This window comes from Thunnus albacares, chromosome 9 (assembly GCF_914725855.1).
Source record: "Thunnus albacares chromosome 9, fThuAlb1.1, whole genome shotgun sequence".
In the NCBI taxonomy this organism is placed as follows: Eukaryota; Metazoa; Chordata; class Actinopteri; order Scombriformes; family Scombridae; genus Thunnus; species Thunnus albacares.
Genome location: NC_058114.1, coordinates 17,988,162 through 18,013,562, shown reverse-complemented (window position 1 = coordinate 18,013,562; position 25,401 = coordinate 17,988,162). Strand labels below are relative to the sequence as shown.

General features: G+C 38.4%; 4 protein-coding genes across 7 annotated transcripts in view; 1 reads left to right on the top strand and 3 right to left on the bottom strand.

The window, feature by feature from the left end:
• usp13 (ubiquitin specific peptidase 13) overlaps nucleotides 1-3,091 on the bottom strand; it is a 35,145-nt gene extending 32,054 nt beyond the window's left edge. For 2 of the 3 annotated variants that reach the window (XM_044362102.1, XM_044362103.1), the window contains exon 1: nucleotides 2,727-3,091. In XM_044362102.1, coding sequence (XP_044218037.1) covers nucleotides 2,727-2,837 — 111 coding nt within the window. In that variant the 5' untranslated portion in view covers nucleotides 2,838-3,091. The remainder of the gene's footprint in view (nucleotides 1-2,726) is intronic. The other variant, XM_044362101.1, reaches the window with a different exon arrangement.
• Nucleotides 3,092-5,859: 2,768 nt separating this feature from the next.
• Nucleotides 5,860-9,099, bottom strand: ndufb5 (NADH:ubiquinone oxidoreductase subunit B5). The gene is made up of 6 exons (XM_044361396.1): nucleotides 8,941-9,099; nucleotides 8,119-8,201; nucleotides 7,404-7,470; nucleotides 7,182-7,243; nucleotides 6,635-6,741; nucleotides 5,860-6,079 (listed from the first exon to the last, which is right to left on the bottom strand). Exons 1-6 carry the CDS (start codon nucleotides 9,056-9,058, stop codon nucleotides 5,959-5,961), a joined length of 558 nt encoding a protein of 185 aa, XP_044217331.1. The 5' UTR covers nucleotides 9,059-9,099; the 3' UTR covers nucleotides 5,860-5,958.
• A 184-nt stretch (nucleotides 9,100-9,283) lies between these two features.
• On the top strand, nucleotides 9,284-12,116 carry mrpl47 (mitochondrial ribosomal protein L47). Of its 2 annotated transcripts, none has more exons than XM_044361395.1 (7): nucleotides 9,284-9,453; nucleotides 10,462-10,610; nucleotides 10,850-10,910; nucleotides 11,001-11,097; nucleotides 11,234-11,364; nucleotides 11,519-11,614; nucleotides 11,744-12,116. In XM_044361395.1, the coding sequence occupies exons 1-7, from the start codon at nucleotides 9,320-9,322 to the stop codon at nucleotides 11,853-11,855; spliced, it is 780 nt and encodes a 259-aa protein (XP_044217330.1). In that variant the 5' UTR covers nucleotides 9,284-9,319; the 3' UTR covers nucleotides 11,856-12,116. The 2 variants fall into 2 exon arrangements, with proteins under 2 accessions (XP_044217330.1, XP_044217329.1); XM_044361394.1 differs by having other exon boundaries at nucleotides 9,297-9,453; nucleotides 10,459-10,610.
• A 208-nt stretch (nucleotides 12,117-12,324) lies between these two features.
• actl6a (actin-like 6A) lies at nucleotides 12,325-24,724 on the bottom strand. Its single transcript, XM_044361393.1, has 14 exons — nucleotides 24,532-24,724; nucleotides 21,660-21,736; nucleotides 20,140-20,314; nucleotides 17,452-17,552; nucleotides 17,074-17,171; nucleotides 16,871-16,965; nucleotides 16,180-16,286; nucleotides 15,218-15,307; nucleotides 15,038-15,099; nucleotides 14,629-14,743; nucleotides 14,358-14,438; nucleotides 13,891-13,986; nucleotides 13,636-13,722; nucleotides 12,325-13,100 (listed from the first exon to the last, which is right to left on the bottom strand). The coding sequence occupies exons 1-14, from the start codon at nucleotides 24,554-24,556 to the stop codon at nucleotides 13,020-13,022; spliced, it is 1,290 nt and encodes a 429-aa protein (XP_044217328.1). The 5' UTR covers nucleotides 24,557-24,724; the 3' UTR covers nucleotides 12,325-13,019.
• Between the last annotated feature and the right edge of the window lie 677 nt (nucleotides 24,725-25,401).

Sequence of the window (25,401 nt, the reverse complement as noted above, 5' to 3'; positions counted from 1 at the left end):
CATGTATTACTTTTCCCAATGCCTTTTTTAAATCTAATATACAGAGGAAAAGCTACATTTTAGTGATATTAAGGCTGATTCACAGATAAATTTAGATGAGAATAAATAGACAGTAAAAGCAAATCACTATCATGATAAAAAAGATGTAACATCAAAGCTGAATCTTCAGTGGAACTATCAGTCTGAAAGGACGTATTGTGACTTGCTGTATTTTGGCCACATGACCGGTTACAAAAATGTCACAGTACATGCACAGTGGAAATGCAAATAAGAGAGATGTGCCAATGAGTCTGCACATTTTTCATGCCCAAACAGTCTCTCCTGCATCTCGTCAAGCAGCCACAAATCTGTTAGATCAATCTAGCACAGAAACAAGAAATCTCACTTTTATTAAGAACATGCCTGGAACTGAAGAGCCTGTTTTTTACTGTAAATCCACATAGTCACACTTTAACACGATATTCAAGCCAGCAAAGAGAAATATTATTCTCTGCTGCTGCTGTTTCATGTCTCAACATCTGTTACATTCAGCTAAATGGGCAATTCATCTCATTGACAAAGTAAAGCCTCTTTCTTTTGGAGGGGGGCTATGAGGTTTCACAGGTTTTCCTCCAGTTTAAAAACACAGTAACCTTATTCCTCATAAACCTGCTGGGGCTGCCTGTTGGACTGAAGCCCACACTTGTCATATCTTAGGTTGACAAACTGCTTGTTACAGGATACAAAATCGTTTTGTTGCATTCAAAAGATTGAGAGCTTGTGACCAGTGGGTCAAATTTAAGTGGTTTTAAAATGCAGAATAAATATGACATCCTTCAGGGCTTTAGTTTTTTTTTGTTTTTTTTCAAAACTAACCTCACCTAACCTTCAAAACTAACCTAAATCTGCAATCAGTGTGGGCCTTATAAACCCCTTGTGATAAACCTTTAAGTGGCCCAGAGTGACATACGAGCCTCAACAGTGCAAGGATAAAAATAAACCAGTGCTCGGGCCAACATGATGAACTCCAGACAGCTGAGTCACCTTTAAAAACGGTTTCAGTTGAGAAAGTAGGTTTTTATTGTAACGGTGTGTTTAGAGCCAGAAAGGCAGAATTTGTATCTGATACTGATCAATGCAGGTGCAACGAAATCCAGTTTGAAACTGTGCTTTTAAAATCTTAAGTTTCTGACATTCAAAAAGTTTTTAAAAAATCTGAATTCAATGCCTGGATGTCTGGTCTTACTTGTTTTAGTCATAAAAGACACAAGAAATGACAAAATCAATGAAAACAGAATGATTGAGATTGTTCCTATCGTCAAAACCCAAAACCTGTAGTGAAACAACATCAAAACCTGCTATAAAGTTCCCTACAGACTAAGAATTAAGTATAAAAACATACAACACAGGAAAATGACAATAAAATCACAAACACTGTGAATTTTTCACAAGTCAATATAAACTCACTCTTAAACAGCAGTAAATTATAATTGAATATTATAGGGTTAAAACAACACAATTAGGAATAAAAAAAATCACTATTAGTACACTGTTGTGTGCATATTATTGTGGAAATACTACAGTAATATCATAAATCCCCAGCTGAGTACCACTGACACGCATAAAATCCATTTTTAAGAAATATTATAAATCATAAAAACAAGATAAAGATGGCTGTAAACTCATCCAGGAGTGCATTTAGTAATTTGGGGGCACCAGGCAAACTCTCTCTTGCTTTATTTTCACTCTTTCTCTAACTGGGCATGCTGGTATAGGCAGTGATTGAGGAAGTACTCAAAACTTTTTTCTTGAGCAAAACTATTAATACCAGTAAAAATACTGTAAATGTAAAAATCCTGCATTCAAATTTTTACTTAAAAGTGTAGAGTGAAAGAGAGGAATTATCAGCAAAATGTACTCAACTTGTGTGGAGTTTTTAATTCTTATATATTGCTGGATAGTTTGATCAATAATAAGGCATTTGTCATCATTTGTTATATTTTGTGAGTAAAATCTGAATCTCTAGCATAACCAGTAGCATTTATCTGTCAGGTAAATGTGGTGGTACAATGTTTTCCTCTGAAGTAGAAGAAGTATACAATTGCATGTTTTTTTAAGTGCTTTGGGGTCTTTTGTAAGTTTCTTTCTTGATACAGTGAGTTAGAATAGTAACATAATTCAATATTTTTCATATCTAAACATCATAATAAATCTACAGCTATTTGGGGCCCTTTTAGCTGGGGGTCCCAGGCAGTTTCCCTTCCTTGTATGATGATAAAGTCCGCCACTGAACTCACTTCACACACCTGACAAAAGCTGCAAAAGCTCTTCAGATAATTTCAAAGCTCGTGCAGGTGTGTTATGAAGCCTACATGCTGGTTTCAGTGGCCTGGCTGAAGCGGTAATGTGGCCTGAACACCGAGGAAAACCCCTCCGCCGCTCTCTCTCCTCTCTCTCTCCCTCCGAGATGTAAACAACATTTAATTATTTATTTCCATTCAACTTCACGGCGGAAGGTGGCCATGGAGACGTCTCTCTCTCTCTCTCACTCTCACTCCCTCTCTCTCACACACACACATATACATTTCCGCAGATTCACGTGTGTTGTTAAACCAAGCCAAAGCAAGACTGTCAGCCAGCCCGAGACCGCACACTCCCTCCCCGCCAACAGCGCGCTCATGTCCCGGTGTGTGTGTGTGTGTGTGTGTGTGTGTGTGGAGGAGGGAGGGAGGGAGGCGGACACTTACTGGAGAGTCGAAGGAGAAGACACACTCGCTTTTGAAAACCCTGTCTCCCGTCCTGGGGACTCTTATGGTGGGCATGTAAGGGACCAGCAGCTCTCCTAGGTCTGTAGCCATCTTCGCATTCCTGCTTCTCGCACCACAGTGCTGCGGAGCCGGCGGAGCAGCGCTGTCAGAGGAGAGGATGCTATTTTTAAAGCACTCCGTCTCTACATTCCTCCGGCCAGGGGGATGTGACGCTGAAAAACATAAAAATAAATGACAGAGGGGTGGAGGCTGAGCTGCTACACGGGCTGCACGGCTAAACACATGAAGCCTGATGTTGCTCTTTTGTTATTTTCTTGCAAAAAACCAAAAGCAAAAAAAAAGAAAAGACAGCTTCGACCTGCTGCTGATGTCTGTGGTGACGCGCTGTGCACAGGGATATTTTACCAGAAGGGCCCCTCCCACCTCTGAGGATGATTCATAAAGCCAGCCACTCTTACTACAGCACGTTTCCCCCTCCAAGATTCAGGGGGAAAAAGCATGCTTATCAGATGCACTTTGATTTTTAATGCATCATATATTACAATGACTTCACTCCACATTAATCTGCAACATCTTTTGTTTGAAATATCATCTCGTCTCATCTAATCAGGTCATCTCAGTAGAAACTCGTTTTCCAGTAAATCACACCAAAGAGTAAGAGTCACATTTCCAGCATCTTATCCAATTTAATTCCAGTAACCATATCTAATAAGATGCCCAAATGGCCCTTTGTCCATCAGACAACAATCATCTCTTCTGCGCAGCTCTGCCACCAGGTGGACGCTCCTGTTAATAGCACAGAGGGTAAAATTAAGCGATGAATAAAAACGAGGTGACAAAATTGTATCCACAAAAAGCTTCCCCTTCAGTGTCCTTGTTTACTGCTGTTTACTACTAATAGACTGATGTGTTGCCTGTCAACTGCATTGAGAATAAGAAAGTAAATAAGTATATGTTCATTATGAAGCAACTGCTTGATACTCTAGTCAGCCTACCGGGCACAGGCCCAGGGGCCAAAAGGGCCCCCTAGGCCGGAGCTAGTTGTTTTATTAAGATCCCTATTAGCTGCCAATTTAATGACCGCTAGTCCTCTTGGGGTCTTTGCATTTCTTGATGTAAAGTTGCATAGCTCAGTTAAAAGTAGTGATGTCCTTATCAGTCTTTCAGTACGAAGTATCTGCCAACCAAATTCAATCCAATGTTTTTATTCATTTTTCCCTTCATATTTCTCCTGCGTACATTTCATTAAAAAACAGTGAAATTAGCAAAGCAACTGACTAAAAATAGTCTGACAGCAGAACAGCACTGCTTTCAGAAAATAGAACAAACTTGCATCTCAGGATTTCTTTGATGGTCTCCTGTAATATTTATCCTCCTGTATTTAATAAAATATTAAGTGAGGATTGTCAGTGCGGATTTGCTGTGGGCAGACAGCTGTAGATGTGTCAGTTTTTCAATCCTACAGCAGCCCCTGATCACCTTCAAACCATCTACATTGTTCTTTCAGTGTGGGTGTCCTGCTCCTGTGTAGGAGGGGTTGAGAGGCCCAGTTTGTCATAATCTGTCCAGGTTTAATTTGTAATCCAATTCAATTTTAACATTTCTATGTTTGCTTATTTAAATTGCAGCTTTTCAGGATAAAACAACAAACAAATGAATAAATCAGATTCAGGGACAAAACAACAGAAGCATCAACATGTATATGAGCATCTGATCCATTTAAACACTTGTTTCAGTAGTTAGAAAGGAATCCATCTTATTCATTGCAGAGGGCTGGAGCCTCTCTCTCCCAGCACACACTAGGGGAGATGTTGGGTACCACCTGGACAGGTAGCCCATCTATCACAAGGCTGACACATATAGATAAAAGCCCAATCCTAATGTCCCCCCAAAGGCCTAAACCCTCAACCCTTACAGACTTAATTGACATCACTTGAGAAGTGCTCGAGTGCGAGAGGCTGCAAGGGCTCGAAATGGTATAAATAGGAATGGGACAGCACTTTGCAACACATCAGGTTACCTTGATGATGCAAAACATGTTACATACGATTGTGGGGTTTGGGACTTTTTTTTTTTTTTTTTTACTTTCTTTATGGACACGGCACTCAAGATTCAGATTCAATACTTTATTGCTATATCAACATGACTGACTGGAATTTGTCTTAGTGGGCTCACTTAAACAAAAATAGAAAAAGACAAAAATAGTAAAACTTCTCATTCATGAAGCACATAATACATTTAACAAAGTATAAAACAGATGGCTAATATCCAACCCTTAAAATAATAACGTGCATGACAGTCAAGTAAGGCACCAACTTACTGATTTGAACGTCTTCCAGGCTTTTGCCTTACAGAGTGGACGAGAGGTAACAGCATCATTAAGCAAAAAATTAAAATAAATGGTTGATGAATAAACTAGGTGTGTAATATAACATATTGCTTCTGATTCCATGTGTGTTTATGTACCATCTTAAATTCTTGTTAATGTAAATTCTTGTTTCTTTCTAAGTTTAAGCATACCAGTGCACCCACTATGCCAGGCTGAACACTCATGTGCCAGTTTGTTTACTGTTTTTTTAACACTTCCAGGCTTCCCCTCGTCCCTGTATTTAACACTGATTTAATGTAAATGCTATGAACTGTGGGTAATTCCCTCAGGCAAAATCTGCAGAGATGTGGACTTATAGAAAGTGTGCATAAAGGGCTCAAAATGTCTGCCAGAGAGCCCTCATGCTCTTGACGATCTGACAGTGGGACAGTCCTAAGCCCTCGTGGACTTAGCGGGAACGCGCCTCAAAGTCTGTGAGTCCGTGAGTGTGGACATTGGGATTGGGCCAATCACTCACGCTTGATTTCACAGCTACAGGGTGAATTAAGCAATTCACCCAGTCTGCATGTTGCTGGACTGTGGAAAGAGACAGCAGCACCCGGAGGAAACCCACAGGGGAGAACAAACACACATTAAGCCGAAGATTTGAACCCAGGACCTTCTTGTTGTGAGATGACATGTTGAATACTGAGCTATCAATGACACCCGATCCATAACTTTACTATCTCAGTGTGAACACAAGTTTATAGCATTAACCCAATAAAAACACTGGAAGACAAAATATCAGAGTACATATACAGATACTTTATTTACGCAAGAGGAAGAAAAAATGTACAAACAGTGAGACTGATCGGCATGATGTACTGACGGCAGACGAGTGGATTAATTGTCTGGTCTGGACTTGGGGCTGTAGTCAATCAGCTCCTTGTTGAGGGTCTCCACCTGGAACCAGGGGCCGTCTCCCTTCTGCCTCATATGTTTGCGCACCTCCATCTGTGCCAGTCTGTTGGCGACAAACAGGCAGCGAATTCATGAAATCAAGTAGCGTTAAAACATTAAATCATCGACTTTTCACAAAGCTGAGAAAAGAAAAACAATGACTCTCTCGCTCTCATTAGAAAAAACAAAGCTTCCTTGTTTGCTCGTTTTCAGAATCTCATTAACATTCTTGTGCAATTAAATGAGACAAAGCACTAAATCTAATTGCTATCTCAGAGTCAACTGGGTGAAATCAGTTATGTCATTTGTGCCTCACAGAGCCCACAGTACGTTAATTTTGCTTTGTGTTCAGATGTGTTTTTCAGTTCATGCTTGATGAAGAAACTTGTCGCTCTGCTGCGTGAATGCTTCAGTGAAAGTGAGCACTCGTAATGATTACATCCATTTAGAGAACCATGGCACAGCTGATTACAAATACTTGTGTCTTGTAAGCTGGCATTGATCATCTTTCTCTTTTTATTCAGGTTTGGTTTAATCCGTGAGACAAAGCTGTAGATGTTTATGCGTCTTTATGGGCTTCATATGAAGGCAGAATCTACAACATTAACACCAAACTCACCTCATGTCTGCCTTCTCTTTCTCTATTTGGATTGCAGCCATCATCTTTTCATAGTCCTTCACTGGGGAATCATAGAAGGTCCGTGCGATCCATCTGCTGATGGGGTGCTGCGATGACAAGGAAAAACACACAAGACAAAAAGTATTGCAACTGTATTCAATGAAGATTAACACGTTTCTCTCCATAAAACTATTTGTTTAGTCATGTGTTGTGACTGAGTTGCAGTGTGATGTTTTGTGTTTTCTATTAAAAGGGCTGCTTTAACCAGTTACTCACTTCATCTGCTAACGGATGATAATACCAGAGATTTATTTTACCATCAAATTATAAGTTAGTTGAAGAAATCTTGTGACTTTTTTAGACTTAATCCTTTTACATTTATCTGCAATATAATCACATGTTTAAAAGGAGAACAGTACATAGGTTCCACTCTGAAATACACATCAGCATAGATCTTTAAGTCTAATAAAACATCTGAACATCCGGATCTGAAAATAAATTGTAGACAGAATACCCATCCTAATGCGAGAAAAATATGGCTACATACCTTGTAGTATTCCCAGTGCTCAGGTTCATAACCCTCAGGAATTTCAGCCAGCTCTGCCTCACCTTCACAACACAGTTACACTCAAGTTCAGTTCCAGCAAACATGTTACTTCTGTGTCATTTATTCATTTAAAAAATATCCATCGAACAAGTCCATCAAAGGATCCAAATCATACACCTCACTAAAACACACAAAATATGCTAAAAATATATGATTACTTACCGATGAAGACATTCACACATGTGACAAGGACGGCCACTGGAATACCAGTCAGCAGGACATAATATTGCTGAGAAAAAAGAAGACAAAATGAGATACTGAAAATTTTAATGTAGTTCTGCATGATGGGTGACCAACTGGCCGACATATGTCAGGAATATAAGTTACTTTTATGCAAAAGGACTTTATGTTTTATGTAGAGCTGCAACAATTAGTTGATTAATCGATTAGTTGATCTACAGAAAATTAATCACCAACTATTTAGATAATCATTCATTTTTTTAAGAAAAAAAAAGTAAAAATTCTCTGGTTCCAGATTCTTGAAGGTGAATATTTTCTGGTTTCTTTAGTCTTATTTGATTGTAAACTAAATATTTAGGTTACAGACTGTTGGTCAGTACAAAAGAAGACATTTGAGGATGTCACTTTGGGCTTTGAGGTACAGTAATCAACATTTCCTGATATTTTATGGACCAAACGACTAATTGATAAATCTAGAAAATAATCAACAGATTATTCAATAATGAAAATAATCGTTAGTTGCAACTCTAATTTTATGAAAAGATATACTTCATTATGTTGAACTTCTAGATCATAAAAACTACAAACACAGAAAAAAATCATTAGATCCAACATCTGGATTTCACACTCTTCTTCTTCACTACTGGCTGCATGTAATGTTCCTGAGCAAAGACTGTAAGTTATTCTTAGTTCTCACCAATAAGCGCAGAAATCTCCTGTCATAGTAGTCAGAGGGTTTGACGATAAACATTTTCTTTCCATGACCCCAACGGACGGCCACTGAAAAACAAGGCAGAGATACTGTTATGACCATGTATTTTAAGGTCAGGTGCTATAGTGACATCATAATATGAGACTAGACAGACTGGATTTATGTTTGTTGATGAAGTGTCATATAATTTAAATGTTTCTTGATTTTAAAGGTTAGGTTTACTGTTGTGAACTCGTTAGACTATTTTTTTAAGTGAAATGAACATCAGTGGCTCAGTATACACTATTGGTCATTTCTCCAATTTTTACTGTCAATAAAAGAGGTTGACGACAAAGTCACAAGCTTGGTTATTATTATATTAATATCATATTAATATCAATATGTTGTGATATTTACCAAAGTTTTAAAAATGATGTTCATCCCATTGTGTCAAATGACTTTTTCTAGTTGGACCCTGAAAGCTAAGCAGCTATCTTTAACTATGAAGCTATGGCTGTGTACAAAATCACTCCCTTATTCACTCATTCACTACTCCCTATATAATTGACACTGAATAGTTTTCAAAATAGTGAGCAGTAAATCAAGATTTCAGACACTCAAATAAAACGACGTAGGTTAAATGTGGTGCACTATATAGTAAACATGGAGTAATTTCGGACACAGCATTTTGTGTTGACAGTAGGACAAACGTTAAGTTGCCAGCTAGCTAACGTTAGCAAGCAAGTCCCACGTCGCAAGGTCATGAGCACTGACGGCCACCTTCAGATGTAAACATATCACTCTTTAAGCGGCCAAACTGTCGCTTACCTTTATCTGCCCGCGGGATTGTTCGAGTGAGTAAATTCGCCGCAGTATTTCCAGATTTCAGAGGACTCAGTCTGGCTGCGAAAGCAGCAGCAGACCTGAGAACACTCATGCCCACCATCTCTACTGTGGTACGACTGCCCAACAACACGCACCGTGATTGGTTGATGAGCGAGTGAAGCGGGAGCCGCCATATTTAGTGAGGGCATAGCCGTTGGTCTTAATTCTGGTTCAGTTATTATTATTATGTGTTTTTTATCTATAATTTATAAAATAAATCTATACAATAATAATTCTGAAAAGTCAAACAATAAAAAATGGGTTTTTTTGGTGTAGAAAAATGCATGTCGGGTAAAGTGGGTAGGGCTTGCTTGTGGGAAAGATGGCGTCGTCCTCATCCGCAGGACGCGTTGTGACTCTTTGCAAGCAGTTTCAAAATGTCTTAAGGATATCCTCAGCGATAAATACTCAGAAATGTGCTACTAACTTGACAAAATTCCAGTCTTATCTTTACAGGTAAGAATTGGTTGCATGTATGTGATTTTTGAAGTAAATGCCTTCATATCTCATGATTCCTCGCACAACTCACGCAGAATTTATCTGCTTCTCAGTCACTGCTCGTGTATTTCTAAGGTTATTGTGTAGATTTAAGTCACTATCCGCGAATAAAACAGTATTTCCTCTAAATTAATGTGGGATTTAGCAAAATGTATGGTGCCATGTGCAGACATTTGTGGAGTTAGTCCAGTGACATTGAATTAGACGATGGTTTTATTTGTTTCTATGTCACTCTCAGGTTTATAATACTGGATTTCTTAGAGGCCACTGTGATGTCTTCAAGTTAGTCTAAAACCGTAAGATATTCAATTTAGTGTCATATATGATAAAGAGATAAAGAAAATTGTCACACATGAGAAGCTGGAACCAGCAATATTTGGCATTTTTGCTTTAAAAACGACTGAAACTAGTATTCCATTATCAAAATAGTTGATCAATTGATTGATCGACGTTGCGGAAAAATGTTCTTCATGACATCATGACGAGCTTTTAATAAAAGTGTTAAGAAATTCTTCATCGCTAACTACCACTACTTGTTACTATTAACATCACTAACAAAATTGTCATATGGGATTTGATCAGATGTGACATTTTTCATCATTGATCATTCTGATATTATATAGATCAAATGACAAACTGATCAATTGAGAAATAATCGACAGATTAAGCAATAATTAAAATAATCGTTAGTTTCAGCCCTAAAGTATTTTGCTCTTACAATGTTTATGTTTGCTCCTCAAGCGGAGCCACAATAATGGATTTGTACAAATGAATAAACAAACCAACCAACGAGCGCGGACATCAGTTTCTGGGTCATAAAGGAAAGGAGGGAACATTTTAAGAGAAGTTGAATACACTTGCTTCAGGAGAGATTAATTCAAAACCACAGATTCAGACTGAATGGTTGAATTAAGGATGGATTATGCCTGTAAGTCTTATTATGTGAATTTGCTTTGCTCCCAGCAGGGAAAAGTCTCCACTCGTTGCCCCATGTTGGTTCAGTCCCACCAGCTCTCTGGGTCAGTGTCGCGCCCTGCACACAACCATCAGCAGAAGGGGACTGGAAGAGTTCTTCGACTCCCCCGACACCTGGGGAGAGACCGCAGTGAAATCAGGTAAAACATCAAGTAATATAGCATTTAGACACAACATACAGTACCTCCACCATAGCTACACGGTCCTCCAAAACACCCAAATGTGAGCAAAACTGATGCCAACTGCGTTATGGCCATTTAAACATACTGTATTATGTTGCCAAGGCACCACTGTAGCACAAATGTAATTTCAGTATTTCTCACCTGGCATGATAGTAGGATTTCAAAGTATTTGTTTTTGGTGTGTCATAATATCCCAGGTGCACCGTGGACTGCAAAACAACTGAGAGCAAAGAGCAATGAAGAGTTACACAAACTCTGGTAAGCACTGAGGAGATTAAACACTTGTAGTTCTGCTTCATGGCATATAAACATTCATCAGCTGTGAGTAACGTTCTCATCTTTACTCAGGTATGTGCTGCTGAAAGAAAAGAACATGCTGCTCACACTGGAGCAGGAATCAAAAAGGCAAAGAGTTCAGATGCCGAGTCCAGAAAGAATAAGAAAGGTTGGTATGACACTCAACTGACCAACACCATTACTGTAGGTTTGGTAAATTATTCCTGATTAAAGTCAGCAAGCGCTGGGTGTAATTGATTGTTTGTGCTTATGCATCTAATGTATATCTGTCTTCCTCCTCCCAGGTTGAGCGGTCAATGATCAGGGTGGAGACGGTGGTGAACGAGAGAGAGACGGCGCTGCGTCTGCTGCAGACAGGACAGGAGAAAGCCAGGCCAGGAGCCTGGAGGAGGAACATATTCGGATACGTCTACTGGTGAGGGCAGAGTCTCGATGTACATCATGTCACACATCCACAGAGAGAAATAATGGACTCTTTATTAACCTTTTGACTAAACCGTTCTACCTCGGGGAATTGGGGAACCAGGTCGTTTTGAAGGTGTGAGTGTAACTTGCTTTCTCTCCTCCAGGTATCGATTCAAAGAATATGCTATTCCTTGGAACATGAACAAAAGATACAAGCGAAAGAGGTTCTACACACCTAAGTTTGTTGAACCACACATGAGGTAAGATGTGACACATATGCAATATTGTCAACTTTTTTTTAGTGTAAAAGAGTTAAATCATGTTATATAAAATTTCTGATCTCTTACAGATAAATTGTCTTTTTTTTCACTCATATTTTTGTCTTTCAGGCTGCGTTTAGAGAAGCACCTTCGGGAAAAGGCAAGGAAAGCCTCCTTAGAGAAGGAAACTCAGGCCAAACTCCTCAAGAAGTTTCCTCAAATTAAAGCTACAGCATTATGAAATTTCCCATTTTGCTTGTAAGGAGTTTTTGACAGCTGTGATCCCGACATCTGTCCAGACAAGAAGCCTGCTGAGGCGATACATGTAGATTGAGATTAAGTCTGAATCAGCTCACTTTGAATAACTGAAGATGGTCTGAAACAGTTATCCCATGTTGAGTAAAAACGTTTGTCCAGCTGGTATTTGATCCTATACGATAAATTATGTTCCATTTCAATAAAATGTTTTCTCTGTATTCATAAATATAAAAAACACAAATCATGTGTTTGTTCCTGGTGATTTTTTTTCTGGCCAATAAGGTAAAAGTTTGCTGATTTTAACAACTTTCAATTATCTAAATATAAACACTGTATCATGTCAACCACATTCATGTCTTATAGACAAATAACATAATGCTTCAGTAGAATAAAGACCATACAATAAAATACAAGAGCAGGCTTTTAGTTTTATCACAAATTCATTTAGGAAATCATGTAACAAAAACGGACTTTATTTTTTTTAAAGACCACATGTAGCCAATGACAAGCAAAAGTGAAAATTAAATACAGATTTATTTGACACTCACACCAATAAGCATAGGCGAGCGCTGACTGGCCTTTGCCTACGATGAGTTTACTCACTACACAGAAAAAAGTTTATGAACAAAAGACATTATTCACCCCAAACTCTAAGGTTGTTCCTCCAAATGCTCATCCTGAACCATCCAAATTTCACCTTGTCAGTATTCTGCAGAAACCTTGTACAACAAACTTTGTGTTTATGTTGTGTTTTTCGCAGTGTGATCAAACATGACTTTACAACCTACGTGATGATATTTTATGGCCCTTAGACCATGTCAAAGACTTTTTATAGATGCAAGGTTTCAACAAAACACGTACCATCTAAAGATAAGGCAGCAGATTGAATGTAATGGCATAAACACAGGAACTTAAACTGCACTTCATCAAAATGATTCGGATTACATTGTAGATGTTTATGTTGGATTTCTACAATAAATCCCAGACGGGCAGCTCATGGACAAACTCACTTATTGATAAAAGAAAATCATTAAAAAAACAAAACAAGCGATCTTCCGTAGGTGTTCCTGAGTCCAGGGTCAGAGGTGAATGATTCTTGATGTTGAGCTTGTGGCAAAGACAGTAACGAGGAGGGTCGGGTGTCAAATCAAGGGCACTTCCTGTCCACACACTGCTTTCCTCCTTCCTCGTACTCCTGTTTGGAGATCCACATCTGCTGGAAGGTTCCCTGCCAGACAGAGAAAACACGGTTTTACACTTTCATGGAAACTGAAAATCTTTCTCTTAGATTAATGATTGTTTTATAAGTTAAAGTGTGTACTTAAAGACAAAGTGGTCAAGCAAAGAGGATGTATAGATAGAAATGCAAGTCTCACATTTTAACTCACATTAACTTTCTTAAATATCAGGTAATTAAGGCAAAAGTTAAAGGCACAATTTTACATTTTGGAACTGGACCAACAATCTATATATAACAATCTATATTTAACAGAAAAAGTTCAAACAAGACTGAGAGTGTTGCCATTCTAGCAGCTCTGTTAGAACAGCAGTGCTTTGAGCTAAATGCTAACATCAGAATGCTAACATGCTCACAATGCCAATTCTTGTATGGCTAAAAAAAAGTATATATAGTACATAGTAACATCATAACTAAGACAATAACTATAATAAACATTTACAAAAAGGGATGAAAAAGAAAAAAAGAACATGAAAAAAATGTTGGTATATTTTAGAGTCCAGCATCAGCTGCTGTGTGTCCTTACGAGTGACGCCAGGATGGAGCCTCCTATCCAGGCACTGAACCGGCGCTCCACTGTAGTGTTGTTAGCTATCAGCTTCAGCCTCATGCTCTGCAAATCACAGACAAACATGTCAAGCTCTCACAGAAAATATGCTAGTGTTCAGTGATGTATTTGAAGATCGGACCACCTTTTTTCAGATGACAATAACTAGCAAGTTGTTGTCCATCATTACCTAAAAGCTTTACCAGAGAGGCAGTGGCGTCAACCAACACTCACCGGAGGAGTTTTCTGGGAGAGTTCTCTGTTCAGTCGGTCGGTGAAGCCCTGAATGAGCGTGTTTCCTCCAGTCACCACCACGCTGCCATACAGACCCTGAGACACAACAAGAACATTTTAAAATGCAAGATACTTTCAGTGACGTTTGCTTTAACTTGAAGGCTGCAAGGTGGCTTTTATTTACGTTTAGCTTTGTTTTGTCCTGTATCATGTTAAATGAAGCATGTGAAAGGTGTCCATATGACCGAGAAAACTTTTTTCTGTACCAGCTCCCACATTTGAGTCATTTTATCTTCACTAGAAAAATAGTGTTAATTACATCACTTTAAACTGCAGGTGGATATTCTGTATGGAGGAATGACTTAATCGAGCATATCAATTAGGTCTGTTACAGAGTCATAATGTTGGTTCGTAGTTACTTTTTCTATTAATTGCTCAGCCCTAGTTTAAAACATGATGATACTCACCGGCCGGATGTCGATGTCACACATCCCCACGCTTGTTGTCACCACGTGGCCGACTCCTAACATGGTGTTTCCAGACAGGCCCTGTGATTGGACCAAACAGAAACACCGTATTACACTCTCATGAAACATAGATACACATTTGGAAACTTACAGAGTGGACTTTCCTTATTTGGAGTAGTATTCAGTGATAGGGTAATGTTCAGCTACTATGTCTGTGGCTGGTCTGATGATGAAACTCAGGCTATTGGGAGTGTTTTGGGTCAGCTTGTACCTTGGCATTAGACGGATCAAACAGCCCCTCTGGGATTTTCAGTCTCTCTGCCCCGAAGTCACAGTTGTAGCCATTGGGCAGCTCATAGTGCACTGTGGGCATCTGGGCAGCAACCCTGATAAAAGAAAGCAAGATTAGCCGTGATTTAGTTCTTCTGGTAAGAAAATGTCACTTCACCCTTTAGAGGATGTTTACTTTTTAACATAAGAACCTCCATGAAAATTAGCCATGACAGGATAATAAAATTCAAACATATTAATGTTCATGTGAATCACAGACTCCCTTATTTCCAGCTTAAACTTCAGTGGGAACCTAGAGCTGAAATACTTTATGATTAGGTTATGATGGGTTTAATAAGTAGAAACACCACCACATCTTTCCTGCTCAACTTGCAAAATAATTCTCTTACTGTTCATCATATGGTGAGTCTGACACCTGTAGCACAGATGCCTGGAAGTCCTGGATCACACACTGCAAACAGTAAAAAAAAAAAAGATTATTCGGCATTCATTTAATAAAAAGAAGACAAACAGCACACCAACTATATATGTTATGTAGCCATAAGGGAGTGTAAGAGGTTGCTTCTTACATTACACATGTAGTTGTGCCATGAGCGAGTGACTTGAGGTAGTTTCTCCTTTTTCTTCCAACTGGCTGGGGATCCCTCCCGCACTCCATCCTGCAATGATAAAACGCTGGTTGTTCTACTGGTTGACATTAAAGCACAATACAGGCTGCATAGGTAAGTTTCACTCATATTTTATTTGCTATATGATTGTATGTATCTGGATAGCCATTAAAGCAATTTCCAGACAGAACTTGAAACCAGTCTATGCAGCAAAAGCAAAAAAACCACTTTAAACACCACTTTACTATCATCATTATCATAAAATTCATGGTACATATGAACATTATTGTTCATAAAAGTTTAATTGAAAGTCAATGCAACTGAATTAGGGCTGCAACTAACAGTTATTTTCATTACCAATGAATCTGCTGATTATTTCTGGATTAATCCTTCAGGACATGAAATGTAAAAAAGAAAAGGGGGGGGGGGGGATTCACAATTTCTCTTGCTTGTTTTGTCTGACGAACAGTCTAAAATACTCAATTTACTGTCATATATGACAAAGAAAAGCAGCAAATTGTCACATTTATGAAGCTGGAACCATCAAATATTTGTATACACAGTATTTGCTTGAGAAATGACTGAAATGATTATTCGATTATCAAAATAGTTGCTGATTAATTTTGTGTTGATCAACTAATTATTGCAGCTCTAAACCAAATTACTGTAACTGACACTATCTGCACCTGTCCTGCACACCAAACAAGTCAAAATTAACTGTAAAATTTATCCACAGCTACTATTTGACTCAAGTCTACAAATAACTGACATGATTGCTGCTTGCATGAGCCATAAAAATGAATAAAACATTTTACACTGTGTGTCAGTGTGACACCATGGAAAGGCCGGAGCAATATATGACTAATATTATTACTAGTGTACTTACTGCTTAAAAAATATCATTCCACCTATGAAACACTCACCTTTGATGCAATCATGTAAGGAGGGATTATTTCAACGTTTAACTCTTGAAATAGCTCCCTGCACTGCATGCTCATGAAGTCTCCAGCCAGGGGCGATTTGACAATACCTACCAGAAAGAATAAACAACACATAATAACTCAAAGGAACACAGTCACGTGCATATTTGGAAAGATGATCATGTTACTAAACATGCTACTAAACATGCAACCTGATACATAACCATGACTATAACGGGCTCTTAATGACTTCCAGTTCTTCAGGTTATCATTTGCCAAAATTACTTCACTGATTCTTAGACCAGTGAAAGACTCTCCTTATCCTACAAATATGTATTTTGAGGCTCCTGAATCACTTTCCTCTATGTTTTACTTCTTTGTAGTAATGACTTATAACAGCTTTGTTGCGGTAAGCAACATTTACACAGAGGGGATGAAATTATTAGAGATTTACAGGCTTGCCGAAAATTATTGTTGTCTGACATCAGTTCATAAGAGTAACACAAGATTATAATAATAATTAATTTGTTATGGCTGAGATTCTTGCTCCAACCAGCAGATGGCAACATAAATGGTAGAAAAGAAGCACCTGCATCAACAGAGGCTGTAGTATAATAAAATGATCCCTGGTTTAAATGTAAATGTAAAGACGGTCAAATTATTTAATAAAGAATGATTTCAGATCATTTGTCACCTTGCTGCAGGACGTAGCCATCGTGCACTGGTATGGCTGTGGTGTGTGTGGCTCCGCTGTCAAGGACCAAGCCTGTAGACCGCCCGTTGGCAAAGCTTAAGAACTCAGAGTAAAGGAAATGTAATACGGTTTAACATATAACAGACATATAACCGTTATTAAACAGTATTCTTTTCTGGAAGATGTGAGGTAGTGAAGGATACGCTGACAGTACAGCTGATTTGCAGAGGAAGAATGCAGGAATGTTGTAATGTTCAAACATCAGCTCTGTAAGTTTCTCTCGTTTCGCTCGTGTGTTCCACTGCAGATACAAAAAAAACAGAAGTTAACCCACTTATAACACATATCATAGTCAGCATGAATCAAACTAATATGTTTATCTGTGAGGTGATGAACGACCAGCACAGGAAACAAACTCCTCCCTGAGTCCAGGTGGATTCTCGCATCCTCCAGCAATTTAAGCACTTTGTTCTTAGCTGATAGATTATAAAATTATAACCACGTGACCTCAGTACAATCACAGAATAAGTAGTTATTGTTTTTCACTGACTGACTCCAGCTCATAACAGCATCTTACTCACCGATGCTTCTGACATGAGCACTGGATGCAGGCTTGGTTCAGACTTGAAGTGCATCTTGTAGGTTTGATCCAAAATGGCCTGGAAACTGTCCCAGTCCTCGACTATAAAAAAAAGCACCTTTAGACTGTGTGACAACAACAATCAGGTACGTTTACTGCATGTCACAATGTGCGAGACACCTATAATAAAATCTTGGTCACAATCTGTGTCAGATCATGTTATCAATTTGAGGCATGTCAGATTGTGCACTGAATGTGTGGTGAATCAAAGGTCTATTATGGAAATAGAACAAAGTACATGAAAGTACAGGCACATCATCCATCTGCACCACTTGTATGTTTAGAAAATGCAGCAAAGTCACACAAAGTTATTTTTCATTTCACCTCCATCATTTTGGTTTTTGTGTGCCATGGACATATTGAGGAGAACGAGTGTTTCCCCCCTAAATTTTACTTAAAAATCTGCACACAAGAAATGTCACTCTGGCCAGTGTATTCTGTGTCATTTCATGTTGTATTCTGATTGGTTTGCTTGTAGTCGTGGCTTGTAGCAGCAGTCACACAGTCAGAATTTGGTCTTAAATTTCTGACACTGTCAAAATTTTCCCTCAGGGTGTCGCCAAAGCTCCAAATCAGTCGTCTGTGAACGTATCTCACGGTGATCTAGAACAATCATTTTGGATTGATGACTTAAGATTTTACCAGGTTTCTCTCAGGATTGGTCTTCAAGGATGGGTTCACTTTTTTTCCATCTCTGTCTTAAAACAATACTCAAATGTTCACATGTACGTTGACATTGTTATTTTTAGCTGTACATATTCATCGTGTCCATAGTGGCCGTGAAGAGATCCTTTACTAATGCAGTCCTAATGTAAGAGATGGTGGATAAAAACCCACAGTCCTTGTTCAGTGTAAAACTGCTCTAACATTCAGCAAGATCAAACATGAGGCTTCAGCAGTCAGCTAAACAAGTCAAATGAGTATCTTGCAAAGTTACTGCATTTGATTTGATACTTGATTTGTCAAATTCAGACTGCTGAAATCTCATATACACATCTAATTTTGGGGACTAGTGTGCAGTTAGTGGCGGAAACTTAAACAAAAATGTAGGTGTTCTATACAGAGAACAATCTATGTAGACAGAAGATAAGACATATCTTAAACTCAACGTCACAAAAAACGTTATGGTTTCATCATCATCGCTGGGTCAGATGGTGGAGAAAATAGAGCGATGATGAGCTTTTTTAGATAATAATTTGAGCAACAGGCACCGATGTTCCAGGTCAGCCCTCTCAGGGAGCCTGTGGTCCCACAGTGCTGTTCTGCTGCAATTAAGATCGGTGTCACACTCATCCCTAAATAGCCTAACAGCCAAACTCCACTGGTCCAGATTCTGATGAGCATCATCCGCTAGGTCAGCGCACCCGAGCGCTTATTTTATATCCACAGCCGCAGATACTTCTGAGGTGACCAACATCAAACGCAAGCCTGCAAAATTAGCATTTACAGCTGACAAATTGCAGAGAAATTAGGGTTGGTTTTAAATGTTTTGGATAGTTTCTGGAACAACTATTAATTGATCAGTCCGTCAATTCTGATATCAGTAATTAATGAAAGTCATTTATCAAGGAAAAATACCAAACCTTCATTGGTCCAGCTTCATTAATGTGAGGATTTTTTATCATTGTGTAAATCGAAGTTATTTGGACTCTGGGCTGTTGTTTGAAGAAAATAACCATTTTCAAGACCTCGCCTTTGCCTCTGAGAAATATTAATGGAAATTTTCACTATTTTTTTTTTTAACAACAGATTAGTTGTTAAAGAAAACAATCGTTAGCTGCAGCCCTACTTTTGAATGACGGTTGTAAAGTAGAGTAATACAGTATGGTTCAACTGAATAATGTTAAACAGATGTCAAAAAATGCCACAATGACGACAGAAAATGGAAAAGAGAAAAAAACAAATTGGGAAATCTGAGACTACAATGAATGAGTACGCTGCGTTCCACATAACTGAACTTTAGTCCACAGGATGGGAAAATACATCTAAGATCCAACCATGAGGACAGCTCAGGACATGCGACGCACATCTGGCTGCGGGTGTTCAACACATCCACGATTAAGACAAGAACAAATTAGGAGAGGAAAATATGATAAATGGCAGGCAGACATGGCAGTAAACCCGAGACAGAAAGTGGGTTTGTCTTCCATTAAGAGGGAACTAGACGGGAGAGCTCATGATAATGAGTTTCCTTGGTCTTCAAATAATCTCATTAATATTCATGATAAGCAGCAGTCATCTATACGTCAGTCAGGGTTGTGAAGAGTTCATCCACAAAGTCGGCTGTCAGACCACGACGGTCTAATTATGGATACGGATCAAGTAGACCAGATTATAAATATTCATTGCTGAGTTTACGTCACAGATCAAGACAAAAAAATCAAGGTCATACATTTCCAAACAACCCATCTATGTTCATGTGGGTTGTAACTTATTGTCATTTATCAGCACTGCACATACATGACAGAACGTTGTCAAAACATCCCAGTCGGTCCGTTATATTTAGATTATGTGCCAAATTCTGCCTGCACTTGATATTACTTTCCACTCCTTATTTAGCCAAAACATGGCAGTAAAAAAACAAAAATGGATTTTAATATGTGGAAAAAAAAAAAAAACAACCACTCACTCATGCCATTCTTGAGCGGAGACATGACCTCCATGTTCTCCCTCGGCACCCTCAGCTGGTTGGTATCAATGTAGTAGGTGGTGCCGCTCTGCTTGCTTTTGTCACCATCTGTCTCCATGGGCGTGCTGCCATCCTCTCGGTCAAGAGTCACACCGATCACGGTGGGGAAGTCCGCCTGAGCCGAGCCAAAGCAAAAACAGCACGTCTTGGTTTTTCTTCCCAGTATTAGAACAAAAAATCCAATAAAACCTTTCTTCAGAAAAATCAGCCCCTTCCCAGACACCGAAAACATAAATTCCCGTTTTTGTGAAACTCTTGAGGTGCCAAGAATGTGAGGCAATGCTCTTCTGGCTAATGAACACAAACATTACAACTGTTTTGAAATGCTCAAAAGTACCTAATTTGATTCTGTAACAATCCGACTATTTCATCATGCAGATACAATGTCTGCAAATTCAAAGCCAGGAGGACACAGGCTGTCCCATTACAGCGGCTCAGGTCACAACCAGAGGGGAATATTAAAGGAATAATTCAACATTTTGCTTTCTTGCCAAGAGTTGGAAGAGAGCAGATACCCCTCTAATGTTTGTACGGTAAATATGAAGCTACTGCCAGAAGCTGGTTAGCTTGGTTTAAACTGGAAACTGGGGAAAATGGATAGGTTAGCTCTTTGCTGGTTCCCTGGCAATGTCATGTGATGACAAGACTGCAGGTAGTTACTGCTCCAGGCCAAGTCCAGCACATAACCCCCCCCCGTAAAACCACAATGTGTCATTTTTACATTTTGGTTTATGTACAGATGAAACAAACAAGATATAACATGTTAATAAGAGTTCTTTAGAAGCGCTAGAAGGCAGATGTTATTTTTTGGAAAGAACCAAGTTAGCTGTTTCCCCTTGTTTCCAGTCTTTCTGCTAAGCTAAGCTAACCGGCTGCTGGCTGTAGCTTCATATTTACCGTACAGATATGAGAGCCGTGTCAGTGCTCTCATCAGACTCTCTGCAAGAAAGCAAATATGCATATTTTCCAAAAAACCAGACAAGCTACTCTTTTCACAAAACTAGCAGCTGTCATACAAGCTATAACCCAGTAGATAATGTATAATGTATGAAGACAACATATCATTTTGAAAACAAGAAATAGGAAAAGACAAGGATGAGGGGGGTTATTCTCACAGATGATGGCCGGGCACTCTGGGATATCTTTAATACTGTGGTATGTGCATGAGGCATTGTATATCATTATATAGACTAATGAGAATATGGCCATTCAGTCACCATCTGACACTCATCTCATCAAACGTATATGAACACAATGAAGATCTGCACCTAAAACACAGATAATCAAAACTAAGCAAGTCCTCCAGAATGATCTGAACTCAATTTATGCCGTCTGTCTCCAGGGTGACAGCCCTCATTTCTTGACACTGGCGTACGCCTGGAGGGAAGATGAAGATGCACGGAGGAAAAAAAAGAAAAAAAGAAACATAGTTAATCAGGTCATTTGAGCGATCCACTTACCTTGGGACAGTCTTCTCCTGCATAGCCAGCTCTCACAGAATATGAGCCGATGTCGAACACCAGAGCTCCCACCTCATCTGCAGAAACCAGAGAAGTTCTGTGATTTGCTGTAACGTTCAATTTCACATGGAGGTATGTAGAGCTATATATCATTGGTGCTGCAGCGAACCATTATTTTCATTATCGATTCATGTTTTGAGTATTTTCTCGATTAATTGATTAGTCATTTTGGTCTATAAAACATCAGAAAACAGTAAAAAAAATGTCCATCAAACTATCTTAGAGCACAAGGTCACATCTTTAAATGTCTTGTTTTGTCCAATAAACAGTCCAAACCCCCAACATATTTAATTTGCTATCATATAAGACCAAGAAAAGCGGAAAACTCACATTTAAGAACCTGGAACCATCAAATGTTTTGCATTTGTTTAAAAAAATTACTTAAACAATTAATCAAAATAGTTAGCCAATAGCCAATTAATTTTCTTTCAGATGTAGTATCTCAACATATACACTTTTATCAAAATAAATAAATAAGTTTTACTGCATTTTTTTCTGCAATGATATTTGGGTTGACAGGGAGTTAAGTATATAAGGAGAAGCTCTTCCACCTATTTTTTTTCTCCTTTTTTCCTGTGTGCCCCAAAATATTCCCATTCCCACCTACACACCATCACACAGAACATTAAAACACATTACATAGTCGTTTACACCCTGTCCTTACTTTAAAATCCTCACCCTGCCAATATATGAGCTGATGTCAGCTTTGGAAAGTTCGAGTGGTATTGTTCTGAACACCAATTTTGAGATCATTACTAAGAACATGCCACATAACATATTGTAAATCCCAAGATAGGAACAACAGCATGAAATAACAGCGCAAGGAATTATCTCATGAAAAACATCATCTGAAGAACCAACCCTGTTTTGCACATACATTTGTATTAAGGCAGTGATAAATTAGAAGTCAGTGTCTTTTTACACTTTGTTTACACAAAGTAGATTCACTTAGCATGAGTACTGTTTACCAGAATCAATTAAAATATTCAATTAACATTTGGGATTATCAAAAGATAATCGATTATGACTTTGATCATGTGAAAGTGAAAATACCAACATATTTCTCAGTATTGGGGCCATTGTCTCTGCTGATACTTTAAATCAATCAAACTTTGTTTGTGTAGCATCGTTCATACAGGTTAGCGAGGTGAAAAGTGCTTCACAGATGACTGACAAGCCCATAATAAGACGAGTGTAGACCATAAAACAAAAAAAATAAATAACAATAATAATAATAATTAAATGACTTTGCTCTTTGTGCAGTAAACATCTTCCACCTTAAGAGAATAATGTGTGGTGTGAGGGGGAAAGTATTTGTTGCATATTGGAGCAGTATAAGCACAGTGGAAGCTGTGTCTGATTTAAACACTCACTGGCCACTTTATTAGGAACACCTGTGCAATCTAATGCAATCCAATACAACAGCTCTGCCATAAATTCTACATTTACATAGCTTATACATTTTCAGTTTGTGTTGATAATCACGAAGGTGATAATTCTACTTTATGTCTATTATTGAGGACGTAGTGGAGTGCATTATACTGAAAAGTGTTCCTAATATTTTGCCCCCATCATGTATGTTAATGGAGTGGACAAAATATTAGAAACACTGTTCAATATAGTGCACCCAGTCCACCACCCACTACGACCTCAATAATAAACATAAAATAGAATGATCACCTTTCTGACAACGTCAACAAAAACTGAAAATGTATAAGCTTCATAAAAGTAGAATTTATGACAGAGCTGTTGTGTTGGATTGCATTAGACTGAACAGGTGTACCTAATAAAGTGGCCAGTAAGTGTACACACACACAAGACTTGTTTTGCTGTGTGTTTTGTTTATGTATTTACTCAACTTCATCTATCTTTTGTCACGCTGTATATGTATTAAATGTATTATATATATATACACACATTTTTTGACCTAGATGTGTTCTCTTTTAGTTTGTTTTTAATGTATTTTTATTTACTTAGTATTATTTTGATCCATCAGTGGGGATGGTGGGAGGATTATTGGGGGTGGATAGGATGAGCAGGGGGTAAGAAAAACGGTCTGCAGTTGTGATTACAGCATGATGTAATACAGTCCTTATATGATATACTTAAGTAACTTGTTATACTCTTAATATACTATTAATCATGTAAAAATCAGTAAAGAAATAATCGCAAAAATCAACGGTGTGCCTATATACGTATAGCGCAAGGATACCATTGTTGCATGTAAACATAAACGTAAATTTTAATTGTAGGCTATAGTTCAGGTTACCACTGACAAAAGGAATGACATATTGAAGCTCAGTGCTTAATAAATGAGTTAAGTTAATTTGGTTCTAAAAAAAACAAATTGTGAAGTTTCTCTCGGGTAGGTGAATGTCAGCAAAAAAGTAACTAAGTTAAGGTTAACGCTACATGTAACTTTAAGCTCAACCACTGTGAGAATAGTGGAAACATTTACCTAGAAAGCAATATTTAACTTCATACACACACACGCACGGGACGGGTTCATGCCCACTTTCATTCATTTCCTTGCTTGCTAAGCAGCTAACTAACTAGCGGTTCCGGGGGGTAGATTTGAATGATTGCTGCATAAACTGAGCTTAATTTATAAGACGATGCACGTAATGGAACAGTGAATTCACATATTCTTTATAAATGTGATCAAGAATTTAGTTTCAGTAAACCATGGAGCTAAAGCTAAACGTTAGCCAAGCTAGCACATCAGGCTAACTATAAAGCTGCTAAAGCTACACAACGGAACAGCGTGGACAGCGGCTAATTCGTTTTATTTAAACCGTAAGGTGACACTCACCGCCTCCGTAGACTCCGCCACTCATCCTCTAAATGATCACAACGGCACCTTTTCTTGATGTAGGCTATTACGTTACAGCAGAATCCCAACCGCTAAACGGTTAATCACAACAAAGGGAGTTTGTTAGCATGGATCAAGCTAACAAAGCGGCGCCACACTGCGTCGAAGCGCTCGTCCAATCAGAGGGCGTTGCTCTTCTTCTTCTTCTTCTTTCGAGTTTGTTGATGGTTGATAAGTAGCTTATAGACGCTTTACCGCTACCTGTTGGACTGGAGTGTGGAGCAGGCAGAAAACAAAATAAAAACAAAATGAAACAAACAATAAATAAATAAATACATTTTCAAAAACGCTATCCACTTTCTATGGTGAGGCTCTCCCCAACAGATTCCCTGGGGTGAGATTAATTTTCACTTCCATTAGTGCTGCTATTAGGACCTTTCATTGCTCATTGTAACTGTTACAGTCTAGTAGTATATTAAAGATCCCCTCCAGACATGTTTTAAGATGTATATAAAATACTCTGCTTTGATTAATAATTTGTGTCTGACATGGTTTTTCTGCAAAAAAGTTCCATTATCTTGTTGAAATCCTTAAAATGGCATTTACTCCTTCTCTTGCATTAAAAAAAGAATCTATAAATATGCAAATATTCAATATCAACTCACCTTCATGTTAAAACCAAACACAATATTTTCACTTGTGAGAAGAGCAACTAGTTGGATTTTGGTTGACAGTCAGTCCTGCAAATCTTCCCAGAATGTCACAGAGTACATACAGTATTAAAACAGATGATCTGTAGTTTAAATTTATGTATCACAAAAGCTGCATTTACTGCGATTAACATTAAATCTGTCTTAGCTCTTCATTGGA

Bases quoted from the DNA above. Each gene is read 5' to 3' on its own strand.
- mrpl47 (XM_044361394.1), top strand. From the start codon at position 9,320: ATGGCGTCGTCCTCATCCGCAGGACGCGTTGTGACTCTTTGCAAGCAG. The intron at 10,611-10,849 runs GTAAAACATCAA...ATAATATCCCAG, and splicing joins AGAGACCGCAGTGAAATCAG to GTGCACCGTGGACTGCAAAA. The intron at 10,911-11,000 runs GTAAGCACTGAG...ATCTTTACTCAG, and splicing joins GAAGAGTTACACAAACTCTG to GTATGTGCTGCTGAAAGAAA.
- ndufb5 (XM_044361396.1), bottom strand. From the start codon at position 9,058: ATGGTGGGCATGAGTGTTCTCAGGTCTGCTGCTGCTTTCGCAGCCAGA. The intron at 7,471-8,118 runs GTGAGAACTAAG...CTTTTTTCTCAG, and splicing joins GGAGATTTCTGCGCTTATTG to CAATATTATGTCCTGCTGAC. The intron at 6,742-7,181 runs GTATGTAGCCAT...TTGTCATCGCAG, and splicing joins AGCACTGGGAATACTACAAG to CACCCCATCAGCAGATGGAT.
- actl6a (XM_044361393.1), bottom strand. From the start codon at position 24,556: ATGAGTGGCGGAGTCTACGGAGGCG. The intron at 17,553-20,139 runs GTGAGTGGTTGT...TTTTTTTTATAG, and splicing joins TCCGCTCAAGAATGGCATGA to TCGAGGACTGGGACAGTTTC. The intron at 14,439-14,628 runs GTACAAGCTGAC...GTCCAATCACAG, and splicing joins TTGATCCGTCTAATGCCAAG to GGCCTGTCTGGAAACACCAT.